Below are 22,724 nucleotides of genomic sequence, written 5' to 3'. Positions count from 1 at the left end.
AATCAAAACAAGCAGTTGGACATTTATTTAAACATGTATAAATGTCAAATATATTGGTAGGAAAGAGCTATTTGTATTCTCTCAAATCTTTTAGCAAATATCCATAATTCTAATAATCGAATTGCTAAACATTAATCTTAAGAAAAAAAACAAAAAATAAAATTAAAATGTTTATCACAGGTTAGATGCTGGTGGCTCATGCCTATGGTCCTACCTACTAGAGACTGAGATCTGAAGATGAGAGTTCAAAGCCATCCTGGGCAGAAAATTCTTGAGACTCTCATTTCCAATTAACTAGGACAATGGTGAGGTAGATCCTGGTCTGCTGGCTCATGCCTACAATCCTAACTGTTCAAGAAGCTGAAAGAATGGCAGTTTGAAGCCAGCCCAGGCAGGAAAGTCCATGAGAGTCTTATTACCAATTAATCATCCAAAACCCAGAAGTGGATCTGTGAGTCGAGTGGGAGTATACTAACGTAGTCTTGAGCAAAAAAGCTCATGTACATGCCCAGGCCCTCAGTTCAAGCTCCAGGACCAGCATTTGAAAAAGTAAACAACAACAACAACAAGAAGTCAGAAGTGGAGGGATAGCTTTAAGTGGCAGAGCACCAACTGTGAGTAAAAATGCCAAGAGAAGATATGAGGCCCTGAGTTTAAGCCCCAAAGCTGCTTAAAAAAAAAAAAAGCAAAACAACCCCCAAATGCCAAAACAACCAAACAAAAAATAATGTTCATCACGGGTTGGTTATAAAAATAAAAAAGCAGGAACAAACTGAAATCTCAAGCATAGGGGGATGATAAAATTAATTATGCAATGATAAAAATCATAAACCAAGACATATGTTTCTAGGACATGAGGAAATATATACAACATTAAATGATTAAAAGGCTAAAAATCCCTGTAATGTACTATGTCATATATTTGTTCGAATATTTACAAGACCATGGAATGTAAGAAACTGTACATCTTAATGCCAGTTATTTCTGAGTGGTAGGATTATGGGTATTTTAAATTTTTCTTCTTTGTATTTTTGGAGTTTTTATGATGAGCATATATCATTTTATGATAAAAAGATTTATCTATATGCTTTTAACTGTGGAAAAGTTCATCTCCATAATAAAGGAGTTTACAAAATTAAATCATGATGGCTTTTTATACAGTTTATAATTATGCAGTAAAACTGAAGAAAAACCAATAAACATGGGAGAGTCTGGAATTTTTAATCTGCCATCAGCTTGCTACAGAAGAATGAAACAGAAGAAAGTGTCTTCCCAAAAAAGAATGCGGAGTCAAGTAAGAGCAAAGACAACTGCAGGACACATTCAATTCTGTGTCTGCTGACTGTCTAATCAGAACACAGGAGGATGAAGAATCCTCTTCTTGCATAACTCTTATCTGCAAAAGCCAGCAAAGGACAGACTGGTTTGCACAACAATGCTGGTCCCTGACAACATCAATGTGACCTGAACACAGTTATTCAGGGAGTAGGAAGCAGAAAGGGAGTGAAAAGGGCTTTTCTTCCATTCTGAAGTTCAGCATCAGAAGGACACAAGGGCAGGAAGTTGGGTCTTTTTTCAGTTCATTTGAAATGATAAGGTGAAGACAGCCTGAAAAGACTTTTAATTATAGGAGGAAGGGAAAAGAGGGAGGGAAGGACAGGGAGAAAGGAACCGGGAGAAACCTGTTTTTATATGTTAAATGATGAAAAAGAAAAATGAAAAACTAAAGGACAGGACAAAATTAAAGAAACAAACCCTGCAAACAGATACTTTGAGAATGAAACCCCAAAGATGCCAATACTTCTTAGGAAACAGCACACCTGATGGAGGTTGGGCCCCTCCTCCCTCCAGTAGCAGGTGATACCTGGTGATGCAGGAAGAGATAAATCTACCTAGCTCACATACTGTGGCCTCAGGTCATCCAGAGCCAGGTTGGGCCAAGGAAGAAGGACCAGCAGAGATTACTCAGGATCACAGAATAAGGACTTCTTCTTATGCTTCTTTTTAGTCCCAGTTTACAAGCAACTTGAGGGCCCCTCATGGGAAGATCATGGAAGTCTTTTGGTTGAGACCCCTGTGGGCTCTTGGCTCTATCCCTCACAGCATTGGGCTTGGCACAGTTCTTGGACATTGGCTCCTGCATCTCTGAAACAGGATTATTAACACTTCATTTTCAGCGTTGTGTTAGGTTGAATAAGATAATATATTTTAAAATGTTATTGTTCTATTCTGAAATGTGAGCAGAAAAACTCTGATGAAGAGCAATAACTCATACACATTACACCTGAACAAAAGCCTTCATGAAGTAATGCCACTCAAAGACCCCCATTCCCACCAAACCACACAGTATAACAGCTGGATGCCTCCTACACAGAGAGTAAGGGCTCCCTGGCAGCCAACATCTCTGCCCTGGTGGTGGGCTGACTGTTCTCCAAGGTGGTAATGAACTGGTTAAAATTGAGGGGATTTTGAACATGTCTAATCCAATAAGAGGCTCGGTAAAACATGCGTTATCACTTAACGAATAAATGTTTAAAAATAGAGCACAGATGTGAAATTTGAATAAAAAGAAGGGAGAGAGACAGCCTAGGAGAGACTTTCTTGGCATTTACATGCTAGTCTGTTTTGGTCACTTTCAGTTTAAGCCTGCTGTTCTTTTACGCTCTACCAACCTTAGATACTGCAGAGTGATTCAGATCTTAAATACAAACCTAGTAAATCTTCCTGAAACTTAAAAGTCAGACCCATTGAAATGTATTTCTTCTTTTGCTTGTCACTTTTTTTTTGTTGTTTGTTTCCTGTTTTGGCTTTTATTTGTGTTTGAAGACCAGCTTTGGCTACATAGTACAGGTTTGACCTGGAATTCTCAAATCTCCTGCCTGTTGCTAGGATTTCAGGTATGTGCCACATCTGGCTCCATATCCTATACTTCTAAAAGCTGGAGAACACAATGTAAAGTTTATCTTGTCAAGGGTAATCTTAAAAAGCAGAGTAAATATGTCTTTTTTTTCTTCTGTAACTAGTGTATTAAACTCTTTGCTGCTGTGGCAAATACCTAAGAGAAACCATTAAAAGGAATAGGAGTTATTTTGGTTCATGTTTTCAGAGGTTGAATTCAGTCCATACCTACCACCTCCATTGTTTCTGGGCCCAGAATGAGGTAGATTATGGGGAAGGGCATCATAGAGCAGACTTGCTCACCTCATGGCAGTCATAAAGCTTTAGAAATGACTGGGGACAAGATCTGTCTTTGGAGGGACTGCTTCAATGAGCCACCTCCTTTCCCTAGGCCCCACCTCCTACTTCCCACCACCTACCAATAATTCATCATATTATGAATCCACCAGGGGGTTAATCCATTAACTAAGAATTCATGGTCCAATTACCTCTCAATAGCACCACCAAGTGGAATCAAGGCTTTAACACATGAACCTTTGGGTAGAAGGATGGGGGCACCTCATATACAAAACCATAGTAGTAATAGTTATTCTAGGATCCTTAAAAACTGAAGAGAAAGCATCATGATTTGCACAGGAATTTGTCAAAAAAGATAGGTTATTAATTGCCAATCACAGAATTGTCTAGTTCTACAAGAAATGTTCTTTGAACCCTTGGGTAAAGAAAGATTTTTTTAAAATTTCAGTATTACTGTTGTACAAAAAAAAAAAGTCATTTGTACCTTTTTATTGGTGGTAGATAAGGTCCCAGTGTTCAAAGACAAAGTCATCTATAGCTAAAGAGTCTCTAACAAATCTCCACTCATGATTAGGGAAAGGAACTGAAGTAATGTTTTTTTTTTTTTTCCCCGTGAGTGTGTGTGTGTGTGTGTGTGTGTGTGTGTGTGGTGTGTCATGGGGCTTGAGCTCAAGGCTAGTGCTCTACCACTTGAGCCACAGCACCACTTCCGGTTTTCTGAGTGGCTTATTGGAGATAAGAGTCTCACAGACTTTGCTGCCCTGGGCTAGCTTTAAACAGAGATCCTCAGATCTCAGCCTCCTGAGTAGCTAGGATTACAGGTGTGAGCCACCAGGGCCCGGCTCTGAAATAATGTTTTAAAACACTTGGCTTCCACAAAACAAGGCCTTCTGATGACAGACTCAGAAGTTGGTCCATTAGAGTCAGCTTGATGATTTGGGAAGGTTCTTTCTAAAAGGGATTTGAAAAGTAAATGTAACCACTGAGAATGTGTTTCGCCTCCTCTGTCTTTTGTAACACAACTGGCAATCTGGATGGACTTTGAATATTGGGGGTGAGGTACAAGCCTAGGGGAAGAAATGTTTCCAGGCAACGAGAGCAGATTAGCATCATGCCTTAATACAGTGCATTAAGAGGAACTGTAATGACTCCAAGCAGTTTAGGGTTTACCACCTAGAAAACAGCCTGCCCTTAGCCTGAAAGAGAGAGGATCTGAGGTTTTCCTTTTTAAAAGGGGTGTTCTTCAGAGCACACTTCAAAGACATTTTACACTTAAGTAAAAGATAAATAGAGATGTGACTAGATTATAGCAGGGGGACAGGAACGGATTAGCCCAAAGTGAGGCTGTTGTAACAACCAATGCATTTGCATTTCAGCAATTGGATCTGGAGAAAGTCTGCGATGCATTTAAATGCTGGGATCAAATCAAGCCTTTCTGGAAGTCATCCAAACACAACAGGAGGCTATGGGAACCCTACTTCACGGAGTTCCTCCACTGCTGTTTAATTGTGCTCACCTTCTGAACTGGAACGGGTAATTAAAAGTCATCTACATACCATACAAGGGATGTGTTAGGGGACAGCACAAACCCTTGGTCTCAGGTGGAGGGTAGCTAGCCACCCCCTGGTGTGTTTCTATCTTTCCTCACAGCATGGCTCCATCTCTAGTGTCATAAGATTGAGACTAGGATGTCATCCTAAAGTGTTTCTCCTGAGCACATTCCAACAGTCTCTGCTTTATCCCATGCTTGGCCACATCGGTCTAGCTAATCCTTGAAGACACTCCTAGTACTTTTAGACAACCCAGGTCAGGGAAGACTCTTCCCAAACACGTAGCCCAGGACTTAATGCCAGAGAGAAAGAACCCAGGTCAGGGAAGACTCTTCCCAAACACGTAGCCCAGGACTTATGCCAGACAGAAAGAACCAGTGGACTTGTTCGTCCTCTCAACTCCTTTCTGATCCTGACTGACCTGCATATTTCCTGGTGCCTGAAAGTAATGCCTAGAACTGGTAGGAAAGGGAAAAGAAAACCAAGTACAATTTATCTCTGATCTCAGAAGTATTTTAACTGGTTCTGAGAAATAAGCTGGTTCTAATTTTCACTAAACAATGGTGTCTGGCCCTCATTTAAAAAGGCATTTTCATCAAGGATGTGCATATCAGTGCTTCAGCAACAGGGAAGCATTTGGGAATAAAGCTTCAGGGGTAGGATTTAGTTTTAAGCTTTCTTCAAAAACACTTTAGCAGCAGGCAAATCCAATGATTTCAGAATTAATTATTCTGAAGTAAGTTCTTTCTCTGAGGGAGGAGGAAGAGAGTTGGGGAGTTGAATCCAAGACACTAAAGAAGACAGTAATTTTTAATAATAATTTCTAGAGCTAGATTCCTTGAGAAAGAACAAAATTTAATTCATTCCCAATTGAGAGCCTCTTCCCAAATTGCATGAATCTGGGTTCCAGATTTATTTTTAAAGAGATAGAGTAAAAATAAGTGTGTGCTTTAAAGAAATAGAAACAGGAAGAAAACATAAGTTGGATCTACTTAGATGCCTATTCTATCAAACTATGTTTAATCTTTTTTTTTTAATCCAACAAGGAACAGAAGGACAATCTGTATTCTCTTACCACTAGAAATAACCAAAATGTCAACACCTGAGGTGTGTCAGAAAGATTCATTCATTGTTAGGCATAGCTGAAATTTCTGAGCTTACTTCATATTATCTCAGGCTTTTCTGATAGATGCTTAACAAGAGTTGAGGTATTTCTAGGCAAACTGATTCATGAGATACAAAATTTCAGGGTTGAATTGGAGGAGCTCTCCTCATAACAAGAGTTGTCAGTCACACTGGGAACCAAGTGACATTTCATTCAAGAAAATCTAAGCCATGGGAAGGCATTTAAAGTAGAATAAGGTAAAAGAGACTTGGAGAAAAGGGTCAAATTGGTCACTGTCTCAGAAACTTCAGGCATGGCAATAGGGATCCCTGTAAAGGGCCTTGCAGGAAAGGACAGGTCCTTTATCTGGCCACACAGATCTCACTTTCATATCCCTCTTAATGATTGGTAGAATGTGCTTTGAATATTAAAGTGAATATTAACAAGTTAAGTCTTGTCTAAAGTGAAGAGGACAGCAATTAATTACTTTTGATCTTAATGCTTACTATCAGCTTGCAATTGTGCTAGGAATGGGGATAAAAGGTGAATTGGAAAAGTTATGTGACCACATTTTCAGTCTTCATGGAGCTCATAAGCTAACAGGGAAGATAATTATTATTCAAAATCAACACAAAAACATATGCAAAACTTCATCTGGTACAATTACTATAAAGTAGATACACATGTACTACAAAAGGCCAAATTAGAGAATCTCATCTAATTGAGAAAGTCCCAGAAGGCTTCTCTGAAGAAAACATCTTGGGCTGAGACTGAATGGATAAACAGGCATTAACTAGGTGAAGAAAAGAGGAGAAAGTGTTCCAGGCAGATCGAAGGAAGAAAACATAAGGTCAAGAGTACACTGGTTTGAGTATGCCTTTATCCTACTGCCTACGAGAGTTAAGGAAGGCTTTTCTTTTTTTCTTTTTATTTAACATTTAATTTTATTGTCAAGGTGATATAAGATAATGAATACATTTCTTGTGCAACGTTGTTACCCCCCTTGCTCATTTTTTCTCCCACTTTTCCTCCCCCCTGAATCCCCGCCCCCAACATTGTAAAGTTCATTTCTAACATAGTGTCTTGTGAGTATGAGTGCAATGGGAGATTTATCTTTAGAAAAGAATTGACTTCTGCTCACTCACATTGGAGAATGTCTGGCCTGGCTGCCATTTATATTTCTTGTAGGCCCAGTCAACCAATGCACAGGCGAATGGTGTTGGAATGACTACTCCTGTCTACCTGAAAGCCTCCTGACATGAGGTTGTATAGCAGGGAGACTCCAGTGAGTGGCTGAGATGCTCAGAAAGTTAGGTAGAGCATGTGTCAAAGAGCCCTGCTCCCATACTACCTGAAAATACATTAGATGTGATGGGCAAATTCTGGCATCTCTAACAGAAGTGGCAATGCATCTTCAAAACGGAAGCCAAGCTGCTAAGAGTTCTGGAGGCCAGCCCTTTGTGGGGCAGAGTGGACTTACTAGGGCAGAGTAGCAAAGGAGGAAGCCCTTTTTATTCCCCCACTGTGAGGCTAGTGTATTCTGCTTCCTTACTACAGGAAACTTCTATCTCAGAACACACTGCTCTCAGCAGATCCTGTAGGAAAGTCCCTCAAAGCCCATTCCTTCCCTTTACAGCTTTGACAACACCTTCCCTCACTCCAGCCACACTAACCTCTCTGCTGCTCGCTAACCATGCTCCTGGCAGAGCCTTTGCACTGGCTGTCCTATCTGCTGGAACATTCTTTCCAGATGGTTCCCTGGCTTCCTCTTCTCTCACCTCCTTCAAGCCTTTGTTCCCCTGGGGTTCTTCATGTCCAGCCTATTTTGAATTGTCACTAGCAACTCAACACCACCCTGACATCCCTGCTCTCCCTTAGCCTGGGCTCTATTTTACTTTTTCTCTACCCTATAATTTACTCTGTTCATTGTTTATTGTTTTTCTTCCATCATTAAAAAGAGGAAAAGGTCTTCATTTAATCTGGGCATTCCAAAAATGCCAACACTGTCACACAGTAAATACTTGTTGAGTTAAATTCCAGGGAAGCATCTGGTCTCACCAAGCTCCCAATTCCTTTCTCCCTGATACCACTGCAAGACAGAGACTAGGCACTGAGACTGAGTTTCTTTGATGTCATCTCTGAGATATTGGGAATAATCCTTGAAGGGCAATACTGCTTCTGGGAGGTACCCCGAACTATAAGAATGAGTGGTATGATGGTGCTGAAGTCACTTCATCTCTTAGAGTTTTGGTTTAATCAGTTAAAAAGTAATGATGATGCTTTTCTTATTGTGCCAGGAAGAATATCTGTCACAGATGAATTCCCAGCACCCAGTAGAGATCCAGGCATATAGAAGAAACACAAGAAATTGGCTATGATAATGTTTACAAATGTATATATATATATTTGTGTATATACAAAGCACTTGGCATAAAGTCTGGCAGGTGGTAAAACTACTCTTTCATATAACAAATGTTCTTGAGCAATGTTCATTGAGAGTGGACACTCATGACTGATGAGGTACAATTACCATGGTGGCTGCTGAACTATTCCCATTCAGCTACCTGGGATGGTATGAGAAATGGAGAGACTTGCTGTATAAGTTCAGTTTAGGAGGCAACTCAAAGAACGTGGTATCTTTCATGAGCCACTTCCCCTTACATTGTGTAAAGAAACTGAACAGAATAGACCCATAGATCTTCCATTCCCATTGGCCTCCTTCCTGAAAGAGTTCTGCTCTGCCAGGTCAGCCATGCAGGTAATGACAACAGGTCTCTATGGGCTTCACATACAAACCAAGCAAAATTTAGTCAGCACTATAGGCTCATTTCAGAGTGAGCTAGGAGCTGGGATCTAGGACTTCTGATGTGTATGTACATTCACTGCTCCCCAAACGCTTGAGCTTTAAGAGAGGAGACTAGCAAGGTTGGGAATCAGCATATGTCTGTTTTTCCCACCACAGGTCAAGCTCAATGGGCTGTAACTGTAACCCTAGGTATGTGGGAAACTAATTATGAAATTAAAAAAACAACAACTACCTCTGAGGACCAGGAGTGCTATTAATTAGTGGTGGTAGTAGAGCACACACACACACACACACACACACACACACACACACACACAGTGCATACCTGTTACATGATAGGCATGTCCAAAGCGTTTTACATAACCTTTTACTTCACGAAAAAAACAAAAAAACAAAACAGCAACTCTACTTTGCATCAGGTTATCAGCCAAGGTACAGATGGAGAAAGAAATGTGTCTGTGATCACCTAGCAAGTATTCCCACTCTGGATGTTGTTTATAAAATCCCTTCAGGATTGTTTGGGAAAGACTCTTCAAACATCATGGTATGCATGTACAAACTGTGAAGCCTAAGCAAGGCCTGGTTGTCTCTGATGGCTCCTTCTCTGTAGGAGTTTGGGTATGAGTTGATGTATGCAAAGGCTTTAGACCCATGCCTAGTGCATGGTGAGAACTCTCATTACCGTTGATGTGATACAATTGCTTAGCTAAAGGACTCCAGACAGAGGTCACTCTTTATGGTTGGGGTTTTGAGCATCTTCAGGTTTTGAAACAGTGTTGCTTGTAACTCTGAATTGCTTCCTGAACTTGCCAGGGAACCTGGGAGTGAGGTAGACTGTCTGAAGCTCTTAACTGGCCACTTACAAGTTGTGGGCCTCAGTTATGCTCCCACCAAAAGAGAGATAATCTTGGTCCTGCACTGCAGGCCCGCTGTGGCAGCAGCTGGAGGACAAAAATCCCCGAGGGATCTTGGAGACAAGGTCTTGCCCACAGTAAACACTTGACAATAGGGAATTGCTTTTACAGGCAATTATGCATTATTCTTAGTATCATTATCAGTTGTGATAAGGATACTTAAATTCATGAGATATTTCTTGCTCTTTGCTGATAACTTGTGAGGAAACTTTCAAACCTTAACTAAGGAGTCCATTCAATCCTTTGGCTCCTCTTTTGCCACCACAACCCTTCAGAACCTGCCTCAGCCCAAGAGAGAACATAACTCTGCTGGGATTTCCTAAATGTGCCCCATAATATGCAAACTGAATTTGTCACAAAGAGTGAGGCCTTTGTGCAATTTCCCAGGAGCAAACTAAAGGCCTTCACTCAATCCTTACCAGTGCATTTTCCTGATGTAGAGAAAGAAAAATTGCTTAATGAGAAAAGTAGAGGGACATATGGGAAGAAAAGTAAGAGAGAAAGAGAAAAAATAATTCATGGTGATTGGCAGTAATGCCTCTGGCTGCTCAGCTTTGCAGCCCCATTAGGCTTGGGAGCATTGACAAATCTACATGGCAAATCAGGTTGGTGTCTATGGTCTCAGATTTTATGGCTACCAAGCATTAGAAATCTTTCAAAAAAGGTGAAGGCCAAGATAGGATGTAGTTCTTATTTACCCCCACCCTACCCCTATGGTGGGGGCGAGTAGCTCCTTAACAGCTGACTGACCTGAGACCTTTGGATCATGTATGCATCGTAGCTGGACCCGTGGTACTTGGTCGTAATATCTGGGCTGTAGCCAGCATCACAAGTGCATGGTATATTCGAGCTCGGGGGCTGTTTCCTAGGTCTATAAACCTGTGGGAGAAAGCTACAATGGTTAGGTGTAGGAGCGGAGGGTGCAGGGGGCACAGGGAAGGAATTAGGGGAAAGCAAAGAAAGAGGTTCATCTTCACTTTCTGTGGCCAAGTGGGTGGAAAACCCAGTGTTGAAGGTGCACAGCTCCAAACAAAGAGGTCAAATGTAAGCGGTCCCCAGTCCCCAGGGGCCAGCGATAGCAAAGCATGGCACTCTATGGAATGACCCCAGTGTTTGGCAGTGACTGAGACCCTCCCTCTGTGCGGAGAGGGTACCCAGGCATGGTTGTGGTCTCTCTCTGTCTTTCAGTAAGATGACCCCATGACAAAAGGACTCTGGTTCAAGGTCAAAGATGCCTTTACTTCTTGGCTTCTTTGCAAAAGGAGGGGGCATAACTCCATATAAATATACTCAGCACAGATCACCTTAGCAGGCACACAGCCAGTCCTGGGTGCTGAAATCAATGTAGATACTCTACAGGGTAACTGTGTTACTCAGAGAGTTTTGGAGCCACACATGGCCCTAGCTAAGATGTGGCAGCCACCGTATGAAGTCACAGACGCTAAGTGTTTTTGTAATGCAGTAATGAGTTCTATTAGCAGGTTGCATTTCAGCTACTTCCAGAAAACCCTCCAAAAAGCAAAGAACTTTCTATATGAGTTAAGATTATACCTCTTTCCACTTCCCTTAAAACAAGTACAATGACCTAATAAGGAGGAAACAACGCCAGATCATGGGGCAAAAAAAAAAAAAAATGCTGATTAAAAATATAGGCTGAGTAAGTGCTGGGAAGTCTCTAAGCCTGACTTTGGTAGTACTAGAGGCAGGGAGATGCTCCTCAGCCGAAAGTTTCCAGTTGAAGAACAAAGTTGGAAGTATAGAAAGAAGCCTAAAGAACTGGATGAGGGAAGTCATTTACACAAGTGAGCAAGATAGAAGATAACAGGTCCAACAGGAAAGAAAGTGTCCAGAATTTAATTGGGAGCTTGGAGGGTTTAACCAGAAGTCAAAGTCCACTGGAAGGTAGAGAGCAGAGAGCTATTTCTGGGGAGATGATGCTAATATAAAAGAAAGGAAAACAGTGCTGGTTGCAAACCCAGGCCCAGCCAACATGCGCATAAACACAGAGAAGCAATAAAATGGTGTTCCAGCAATAACTCGGGCATTTATGCTCCTACCTGTTTGGAGATGCTTCAGCCTGCAGGATAGACATGGGAAAATGAAGAGTGGCTAAACCCAGAGAAAGCACCGAGGCCCCAAACCCAGCAAGACACAGCTTTCGTGCAGAACATCCCACCTGATCTTTCTCCCGCTTGAGTGCCATGACTTCTTCCTGAGTCTTTTTCTTCTTAGAGGCAGACAGTTCCAGCAAAGCAATGTTTGCATCCTTCTCACTGATAGCGGCAAGCAGTGCTTCCTGTCTGGTGAAAACAAAAATCCATTGGGATTTTTAGTGGGAATTTGCCACAAATTATTAGCTCTATGGGAAGAAACTACAAATGTTTAGCATAAACTACCCATTTAACTCTCAGAATAGAGAAAGTAGTTTGAGTCAGAATCACTGAGATCCTCTGAGAGAGGATCTTTCAATGGCTTCATAGATCCAGCTATAAATTATAAGAAGGGTAAATCTGAGCATTCATTTTTAAGACACTTTATTCTATCATGTACCCATCCACCCATTTGCCAATAAATTCTAAGTTTCCAAGGAAACCCAACAAAACTGGCAGCAATTTCAATATCAAGTATTATTACTTTTTTCAAGAGCCATTTTTCCCCTCTGGGCAGGCAGAGTTATTTACAGGTCCATTTTCAATTCAATTAGTAAATGCTAACCTTGTTCTCTTCTCATAAGCTTGGATTTTGGCAGAGCTCCTCATCCTCCAGACTTGTGCTTCTCTCCTCTCTAGAGAGGCTCTCTCTAGTAGCTCTCTCTTAGAATGGTTCCCCATCTACCACCTTATATTCCAGTCAAGGGTCTGTATATCACACTAATTTTTTTCCACAGCACTATCTTTTGACCATCAATTTTCCAGCTTTTCAAAGAGCTCTGGGCACATAGCGGATGCTCAAAAAATGCGGGTTCAACTAATAGTTAAGTTCATATTTTACTTTTTCCAAAAAGTTAAAAACAGCACTAGCCTTCCTCTCACATTTTCTCTCTGGCAGCACTGGGGTTTGAATTCAGGGCCATGCACCTACTAGGCAAGGACTTTATTATCACTTGAGCCACTGCACCAGCCTCTATTTACACTGGCTATCTTCACGTTATGGCTGGGCTGGCCTAGCCTGTTGTTCTCCTACTCATGCTTCCCTGAATTCCTGGATAACAGGCATGTGCCACTGTTCCCAGCATTTTTTTTTCTTCTCCTGGGCTGGCTTCAAATTGAAGCTCCTGATCTCTGCCTCTCAAGTTGCTAGAGTTACAGATTTGAGCCACTGTTCCAGAGATCTTCTTACTTTTAAAAAATGAGAATGCTTTGCTTTCTGCCTTTTTTTTTTTTTATTATCACTGACTATTCAAAGGTTACTTCCTTCCACCTTGAGAATCTAAGCTTGTGGACACATTTGCCACAAATTTTAGCTTAGGATCTTCTGGGGATACTTTTTGAAGTAGACATGCCTTACTTGGGTGTGTTTCTTTACGTTTTCCTCTATTCCAACCAAAGGTAGCAAGTCACTGGGGAAGCATTCTAGGTACTTCAGACGACCTGAGAGTTCCAGCCTCTCTACTGGTTACTTTCTGTGAATACAAGTTTCCTGCCCCAAAGCCTGCTCATGATCTTGTGTTGCTTTTTCTTTAATCCTCATCACCAGACCAGGTTCCCTCCAGATGTTTGGACAAGGTGGTCATTATTTGAATCTCAAATACTCCCCCTTTCCACTGCAGGGATTTATATGGACTTTTCTGGGCCCCACTAATGCCTGGCAGTAAGAGCTTCTGTCTGAGGCGCAGGCAGATGTGTGAGCAGCACAATGTGTCAGGAAATATCTCCACTTTCCAAAAGAAAAACAGGGCAGTCTGGACTACCACCAGCAGCATTAATATCCAGCTTCACAGGACTGTCTCCTTCTGGATAACATCTTGAGATGGCAGACTGCTGGCTGTTCCTATGTAGTATGTACTTGTAGAGGAGGCCATACAGAAGATGCTGTACAGACTTCAAATCAGGGCAAGCCCATTTGTGACCTGCTGAACACTTACTAGAACACACAAGGCTACTGCGGTATTTTACTCTCTTTTCTCCAAGCTGAAATGTCTAAATGATGCTTTATTTCATGGAAAACCCTTAAAAGAGTAATCAGAGGAAAACTGGGAATTCGTGTCACATCTCTACACTTGGCCCTCTATAACTGTGTGTAGCCATTTTAAATGCCTATAAAGAAATCTTAATGGCATAAGAAAACATTTATGTTTGCTAAGAAAATACATTTTTATAATCAAAGACATTATTTCCTTCCCTGAGATCCTTCTAGGGTAGTGTATAGTGACCAATGTTGAAAAAACAGGCAGCATCTCCCCTCAGATCAAAGGGCAGAGCTGTTCAGTGCCCTATGTAGTATAGTCTTCTCCATTTCCCTAAGGTCAGGTTGCTCTCTTGTAATGCTCTCAACTGCATAATCATGTTCTTCTGGTCTCCACAAGATTTGCAGGAAGAGGAATTGATATATATTCAAACACATCAATTCTGTGCTTGCTATAAACTATAAAAATGGAAGTCTCCTGGAACTTTCCTGAACCTATAACTAAGGTGAGTTAACTTATTACATGTCAATGGGAAAAGTCTCAAACCCTTCATAGTGCTTAGCATGCAAGTATACATTCAATAAAGAAAACATTCTTCATTGGGGAAAACTGGAAAGAAGTACAGTAAAATGATAAATGTCATCCTATCTCTGTGGTGGAAGGAATGGGATCAGCTTTATTCTTTTTCTACTCGCATTTTTCTTTTATTTCTTCTCACAAAAACATAGTAAGCATAAACAATTAAACATTATAAGCAAAGCTTTTTAGTCATCAAGTAAACGGTAGGTTCATGCTTCAAAAGCTTAGCAGATGTGGAATGTGCTCACCCAGGTTACTTATGTTCTGTGTACTTTTCTCATTCTTTATACTTAGGTGCACACACATTTTCACATGTATATAATGTCTGATAAAATCTATATCAACTGCCATTTGATAAACTTCATGAATCTCTTAACAAGACTTCTTGTGTCTACTTTTGGCCCTTTTAGCCCATTTTTCTCTTCGAGATAAAAATTTGGTGTCCCATAGCTTTACTATTAATCATTATCATCAACCCAAAGAATGATCATTACCAGCTCCATTTTCCCTATCAGACTATAATTTGGGCTTCTATGAATTTAAGACTTAAGTTTTCCTTCTATGATATAATAGGAGATCCAAATTTATTATTATCATTATTCTTTGAAGTGCTGGAGATCAAAACTAGGGCCTTGTGCATACTAAGCAAGTGTTCTATCACTGAGCTTTATCTCCAGGAACAATCAACTTATTTTTACTTTTTATTTCACTATTTGAGGAAAAAAGGATCAATTTCCAACTCTTCATAAATATTATTGACAAATAAGCTCCAAATCAAATTATTTTCAATTATTATATCTCAAAACACACATAAAGTTCTATTTATAAAAGTATACTTAAGGCCAGGTCCTAGTGGCTCATGCTTGTAATTCTAGCCACTCAGGAGGCTGAAATCAAAGCCACCCACGGCAGGAAAGTCAGTGAGACTCTTATTTTCAATTAACTACCAGAAAACTGGAAGTGGAGCTTGGCTCAGAGTGGTAGAGTATGCTGGCCTTGAGCAAAAGAGTTCAGGGATAACACCCAAGTCCTGAGTTTAAGCACCATGTCTGACAAAAAAGAAAAAAAATAGCCACTTACTAACATTAATATTAACACAATAATCTATTTTGTTTTATATAACTTTTTTATGTTGCACATTTTGCCTTTTATCTCTTAGTTTTGCTTTAGGATAACAAATCTGTTTTATATACAACATTATACAGTTAGAGAACTCTAAATAAAATTAGATCACATCTTGAAACCTTCATTTAAGCATTGCCCCAAACTAATGATGATTTCATTAAAAATATCTTGACTAGGATCAACATTTAATAATTGTAATCTATTTAAAATCAAAGAAAACAATGGTATAAACTAAAAGAATATGAGTATTTTGCATTTTAGGATATTTGGAAAGGTATGTGAAGGTTAGTCCATATCTGGCTGTATATATTTTTGTAGAGATGCCAGGCTAGGCCAACCTTTAGTTCTAGGTTGTAATCCTCTCCTTATAAAACGGATACATTTTTGTTAATTATTTAAAGACTATGAGATAAATTTTGTATACTTATGGGTTTTCACCATTTTTGCCTTCAGATTCAGGGTGGGTTTTTTTTTTGAGAGTGAGCATAAACATAAGTTTTTTCAGAGTAACTTTATCTTGCCAGCTTATATTATACTTTAATAGTTCTTGGGAGTCAATTTACTGAGATATCAACATAGAGCACTTAATGAAAAATACATCACTAGAAATACACAATGGCCTGTTTTGAGAAATTGGTCAGCACTAAAATAGATGAGGAGGCTTAAAATAAGAATTTCAGTTCCAGCCGGGCGCTGGTGGCTCACGCCTGTAATCCTAGCTACTCAGGAGGCTGAGATCTGAGGATCACGGTTCAAAGCCAGCCCGGGCAGGAGAGACTGTGAGACTCTATCTCCAATAAACCACCAGAAAACCGGAAGTGGCGGTGTAGCTCAAGTGGTAGAGCGCTCGCCCTGAGCTGAAGAGCTGAGGGACAGCGCCCAGGCCCAGAGTTCAAGCCCCACGACCAACAAAAAAAAAGAAAAAAAAGAAAAAAAAGAATTTCAGTTCCCTAGGGGCTGGGGAAATTTGGTTTAGCCATTCAAAAATTGAGAGAAATGGAACATTTGCAGTTCTGATGCACGTCTCAAAAAAGTTAGTGAATATACTAGCCACAAAATACTTGGGCTTTGAAAACACAAAAAAGTTTTAGGATTTTCCTTATTAAATATATTAGATTTCAGGTGAGATTTATCTTGCTTTAAAAATTGTAACTCCCTCATCAATCTGAGAAAAGTTCCCAGAAGTTTGAAATCACTTTCAGTACTTAATCGGCCCTTTGTGCCACTTAACAGACAGCAGGAGACTTGTATATAAATGCATCCTTGGTCATTTAGTGGGGTTAAGTATATACTGAAGACTTGCAAAATTATCTTTAGAATCCTATCACACTTCAGTATACAATTACTAAGGTGATCTGTCTGAGCCCCAAAATATAGCTTAAAATATGAAAAGGAAGCCCAAATATGCTAGAAAGAAAGATAAGATAACGCAAAGAGAAATAAATCTATAGGAGTCTGCTGTGTGCCAAGCTAAGAGAGTGGATCATAGACAGCATTTTATCAAAGTGCAGCCTAAACAAATGTCAAGGGGAATAATTTCTTTAACGAATATGGGCAACAATGGAGAAAAAAGGGGGAGATTCTATGCCCTCCCATGCATTTAGTTAGGGTTAACAATGGATAAAAATACGCATAAGAACACATTTAATAACCCTAAGCTGTCCTTCAGTTTGTAGGAGGTAGTCAAGACACAGCTAATAAAACACCAAAAAAAAAAATGGTTTTAGCCACCCTGAAAAAAAATCCTTCATGGACTAACACAAAAGAGGCCTGAAGGGCATCTCCTGCCATGATAAATGTCTCCTCTTGCATGTTGCCTGTGGCTAACCCTCAGAAAGAGGGGTCCAGGAGCTGCTGATAGTATTACATAGCCATGACAACTTATCACCGTCAATTAAAAAGGGAGCTTTGTAAACATTGCTGTTTCACTCCCTGTTGCTGTCTTTCTTTTAATGATGATCTGATCCCTGGGGAAGTGGGGGGGCTAAAATTAATTTTGGGAGCTACAAATGAAGTGAGCCAATTAAAAACTGCTATAAATTGGATTGGGACAGAAGCATGGACATGTTTTGTTTTTTGTTGTTGTTGTTTTGTTTTTTGTTTCCCCTCCACCCCCTTGTTTTAGTGAGCTGACCCATCTCTAGGACCACATTCGATTACAAAAGCAGATGTTTGAAAAAAATGCATTCCATTAAGAAATGTTTGGATAATGACATATGAGGGTGGACCTAACATTATGTATGGTGCTCAGCCCCAGGCAGTCATGTTCCAATCAGACTATGGGAAAAAAAAATTCTGCTCAATCAACTTTTCCCAGTTAATTACTGTTTTCTTTCCCTCATGACCCTGAATCTTCAACCATAAGTTCAGTAGGAGGTGACTTAAGACAGCTGGTGACGAAAGATCTTGTTCAAAACAGCCTGTCTCACCCCTGGGGTGAGGGTTGGGGTGGAGGTTCACTGTGATTGCCCCTGGATTGAGATGCTCCTTTGCTTCCATTTTAAAAGTGTATTTTCAAATACCAACTTGAGAAGAAAAAGAAGGCTTTGATACTAATGAATTATTATCAAAACCTATCTACTAACACAGGCAGAAGGGCCCATCAAAAAGCACAGCAGGATGGGCATACAGAGTGAACAAGCACAGATTTCAGCAAGGACAAAGAACTGATTTCTAAAAGCCAGGCTTTGGTAACTCAGATTCCTTAATGTGGTTTACTCTCCTGTCACCTACCTAAAACTGACCTCAAAAAAAAAAAAAGTTACTCCAATTACCGAGAATTCAGCCTTTGAAACCTAATAGGACCTCACTGGAATTTCTTAACACAGGAACCATAGAGGCTTGTGGAAGTTCTGTGCTTTGTGCACCAGTGTCTACCAGAATACCACCTTAATGTATGACCCAGGGAGGCAGGTGACCTTTAGGCCAGAAGTTAGTTCTCAAATGCCAATACCCTGTGGCACTAAGAGATGGAAAATGCCATCAGTACTTAGTATTCTGCTCCACTGAGAGGGTGAGTTTCTGAAGTCAATAGATTTTCCAAATGGGAAAGGCTCAAGGTAAGAGGAGGAGATATGCCAGGAAGAGTTACTGGTACCATCCTAAATTGCTCTCTCAATCCCCAGCCCTTTGCAGAACTGATAAGAAGGTAATGAAGCGCAGAGGATACTAAAGTTTATGTCTTGGCAGTAGACATGTGTGAAGTATGATTGATTGCCATGTGCTAGATCTGAAAAGAAGGGAGGGAAGAAGAGTGACTTCTTTTTGAGTACCATATCTTAATATGATAGTTTTTTTTAAAAAAGTATCCTTGAGCAAGGTAATGAGTACATTTTTTATCAAGCATTGTTGTCTCCTCCTTTGTTTTTCCCCTACCATCCCTTCTCTCCCATCTCCACAGCTACATTCCCTCCTCCCCCGCTGAATTGTAAAGTTCATTTTTTTTACATAGCATCTTGTACATCTCATTGTTGCAATGGTTCAACCTGTATCCCAGTTGAAACAATTTGTTTTTTCCCTTCCCCTCCTCAAATTATACTAACATCAAATACAGTGAAAATAGGGGTTATACGGTGGGGGAAGGACATACAAAGCAACAAAAAAAAATCACATGGTACCTTATAAATATGTTAGATGCAATAGCAAGAAAAAAAACCACTAGTGTCCTTATCTTAGGGTTCATTTTGCCTAACATCATTTTATCTGACCTTTTCTGCTTGTCTCAGACAAATACAAGTTATAGCAAATAAGGGAAACGATGGTACCTATATTTCTTTGGGCCTGGATTACTTCACTTCATATAATTGTTTCCAAGTCTTTCCATTTCCTAACTGTAATCCCTCCTCTGTACAGTATTCTCACAATAAAACCTTATTTAAAAAATGAAACATAAAAAGTATCCTCACAAATAAAATATTGCTCTTGTCTGTGAGAAGAGACCAACCTTTAGCATTTGAGCTTGGGAATCAAATATAGTCAGGTTGACTCTAGCAACACTTTTTGTTTCTGTGACCCTGAACAAGTTACTTTTCATCTCTGAAACTTTTCCTTGTAAATGAACTAATAATAATAATGGTAACTCCCTCTCGGACCCTGTAAGAAATAAGTATAAAAATGCATGTAAAGGTTTTGGTTAGTGCCTGACATGATCATGCCAATACATGTTAGCAATTACTTATTATATAACATAGACACCAGCAAATTAAAAAATTTGGAAGTTTTGCATTGTTTTATACTGAGGTCCTCTTTGTATTTAAGTATATCTAAACATGCTAATGACTCTCTTACTTTCAAGATAGACTTTCAAAGAAACCTCTAAAATTGGTTTCTGTTCAGCTGCACATTTGACTTTCATGAGCTGACATCTGTTTCACAAACAAAACTTAAAGGAGAAAACAGATTTTGAGTGTGGAAATGGGTCTGTGGACCATAGAAGAGTTGCATCCCAGACAGCCAGGCCTGACGCAGTTAATAACTGTTCAGTATCACTTCAGCCAAAAAAGGCCACACAGAAGTGGGGAGGATGTGATTTCACATAGTATAAGAAACTGAGAAATGGAAACATGTTCTGAAAGGTAACCCTTTAAAAACCAGGGTCAAGTACACCATCTAATCAATGTCAAACAGATTCAGAACACAAAATTCTTCCATTAAGAAAATCTTTACAAGTAATTGGTAAATTTGGAAGGCAGAAAGAATGAGTGAAATAGACTTTCATGACTTACTACAGGATCTTGTGTATATTATTAGATGACAATGATTGGTCATTCTTGCCATTCCTATTCAGTGATGAGAAAGCTTCTCTGTTACCATTCAACCTCACTAAGACCTTTCTAGGTGGAATGCACCCAACCAGAGTCCCTGGAAGTCTATTGATGATTGATAATGAGAAAACCATATACATCTGGACTTCACTGTGGGGCAGAACTTTGCTCCATGTCCACCTAATCTAAACCTATTTTTCATGGATGATTAGTTACTGTCAAGAGATTTGTATTAACTTTGGGGTTGGAAATGAGCAATTGCCAGAGAATAATAGGTCACTGACTTCAAGGCTTAGCCCCCAGGGTATTTGATCATTTTTTTTCTTACTGGCACACAAGGTGTATGTATGTGTATACATACATGTCATATTTGTATTTCACTAAAGGCATTTTCTTGTCAAACATACATCCAAGACTACTAAGATTTATTAATAAACTTTGCACATAGTAGCAAATTGCTCCCTTCTTTTCTTGAGCGAGGTATTTCCTTCCTTTGAATATCTTGTGCTAAATCAAATATCCCTTTGACATGTTTACATGAAATAATAGGCAGTTCCCATAGACTATATCATAATGAAGAATAAAACAGATTGGCATGCCATTGTTATGAGAGGGACATGTATAAAAGGGGACATACTTTAGTATTTTGTTAGTGCAACATTTTAAAGAAAACAATTAAGATTCTATAGAGTGGCTCTTACAGAAGAGAAATAAAGAATGTTGAGTTTACTAGAGGCAGGTCTTTGGAGGGTATTTGTTTTTATGAGGAAGAAAATGCAGTTGGGTTCTGCATAGAGGGAAGGAAACACAATCATGTTTGTGCATTGTCAGTGATGGTGGTAGCCAGGGGTAGGTAGGAGGAGCAAAAAGACCTGATGCCTACAGAGAAACTTAAACAGATGCCCATCAACCTATTACAAAACCTAAAGGTGTTTTCAAGCTGTGCTTGACAGGGAACTGGATAACAAGTTAGTATAACCTAGTAAAGTTTCCTCTGGAACACTAATGGCTTCAAAAGGGTCTTAGAAGATACAGTTGTTCCTGTTTCTCGGCTACTTTGAAAGTTTGGATTTTAGGTCTGCCACCTCGTGGCCACTACAATAAATACTGCCATTTTCTTTCTTTTCCCTCCCCTCCCCCGCAAACTAATTCCATATCTATATTCTTCATTTTTTTTCAATTTTTTATTATAAAGGTGATGTTCACAGGGTTTACAGTTATATAAGTCAAAGTAATGAGTACATTTCTTTTTGGACAATGTCACTCCTTCCTACCTTCCCTCTTTCCCAATTTTTCCCTCCCATACCCCACAAGTTCTATAGTTCATTTTAAACATAATGTCTAGTGAGCACCACTGCTGCATTTGTTTATCCTTTCTCATTCCATTTCTAAAAAGTTCCAAAAAGGTATTTTCAAAAAGAACCAGGCATCAATGGTTAATACTTATAATACTAGCTACCCATGAGGATAGATCTGAGAATTGTGGTTCAAAGCCAGACAAGCAGACAAATATGAATCTTATCTCCAATTAACCAGAAAACTGGGTAGAGACTTGGCTCAAGTGGTAGAGTACCCCAAGTAAGTTAGAAAGGCTGAGGGAGATTTACAAGTCTTGATTTCATGCCCCAGTAGTAGGGGGAAGAGAGGATAATGAGAGAGGGAGGGAGACAGGAAGAGAGTAAGAGAGATCAGCTACAGGAGACGTCCACGATGCAGAGGGAGTGAGGTAAACTATTTCCAAGTCTAACCTCCTTCTGCTAAAATTTTTCATCCTTGTATGAAAGTCTGGACTCACATTATCATTTATCAAACTATCAACTTATCATTATTACAGGATTGGACTTGTTGAGGGGTTGGCCTGTTTTAGGTGACTGTTTTTGTATGCTTTTGTCATTGATGTTGTTTTAAAAGGGGGTCGTTTTATGGTCACTGAGTTGCTTCTAAGTGAATGAAAGTCTCAACATTTCTGTACTTCCCATAGCTTTTGCTAAAAGAACACCCAGAATAAAACAGGTTACTAATCTAAAGGGGCTTTATAGTTGAAAACTGAAGGTTATGTGTATGTATGTTTTTTTGAAAACTACTTAAAAGCCAATTCACTAAGATTAGAAATTATCGACTTCAACATTTTAAGGTAAAGAGGTGAAACCATATGGATAACTATTCGCATAGAATTGAGGAAAATTGCTAAAATGCGTATGAAAATACACTGAGGATGTATCATACACATTGGCTGGCCTTATCACTGGGAGAAAAAGCAAATAAATGGTCATAGCCATTCGTATGGCGAAGTTTCATCAATGATTGTAGCCTAAAAGGTAGTGCAAAAACAAATTCAGTGTTCATAAATTTCAGAGCTCAAGTTACAGAAGTAAAAGATTATGCATCTAGGACTGGGAAGGTGGCTCAGTGATAGAGTGCTTGCCTTGAATGCATGAGGCCCTGTGTTTAATTCCTCAGCACCGCATAAGCAGAAAAAAGTGGAAGTGGTGCTGTGGCTCAAGTGGTTGAGCATTAGCCTTGAGCTGAAGTGCTCAGGGACAGCACCCAGGCCCAGAGAT

General features: G+C 39.7%; 1 protein-coding gene across 1 annotated transcript in view; it reads right to left on the bottom strand.

The window, feature by feature from the left end:
* Window positions 1-22,724, bottom strand: part of Erc2 (ELKS/RAB6-interacting/CAST family member 2) — a 784,984-nt gene that overhangs the window by 25,790 nt on the left and 736,470 nt on the right. Inside the window, exon 15 of the mRNA XM_013030719.1 lies at window positions 11,747-11,870. Coding sequence (XP_012886173.1) covers window positions 11,747-11,870 — 124 coding nt within the window. The remainder of the gene's footprint in view (window positions 1-11,746; window positions 11,871-22,724) is intronic.

Source organism: Dipodomys ordii, unplaced genomic scaffold, assembly GCF_000151885.1.
Source record: "Dipodomys ordii isolate 6190 unplaced genomic scaffold, Dord_2.0 Scaffold132, whole genome shotgun sequence".
NCBI lineage: Eukaryota > Metazoa > Chordata > Mammalia > Rodentia > Heteromyidae > Dipodomys > Dipodomys ordii.
The sequence above is the reverse complement of the archived record's forward strand: the minus strand, read 5'-3'. Positions and strand labels throughout refer to the sequence as shown.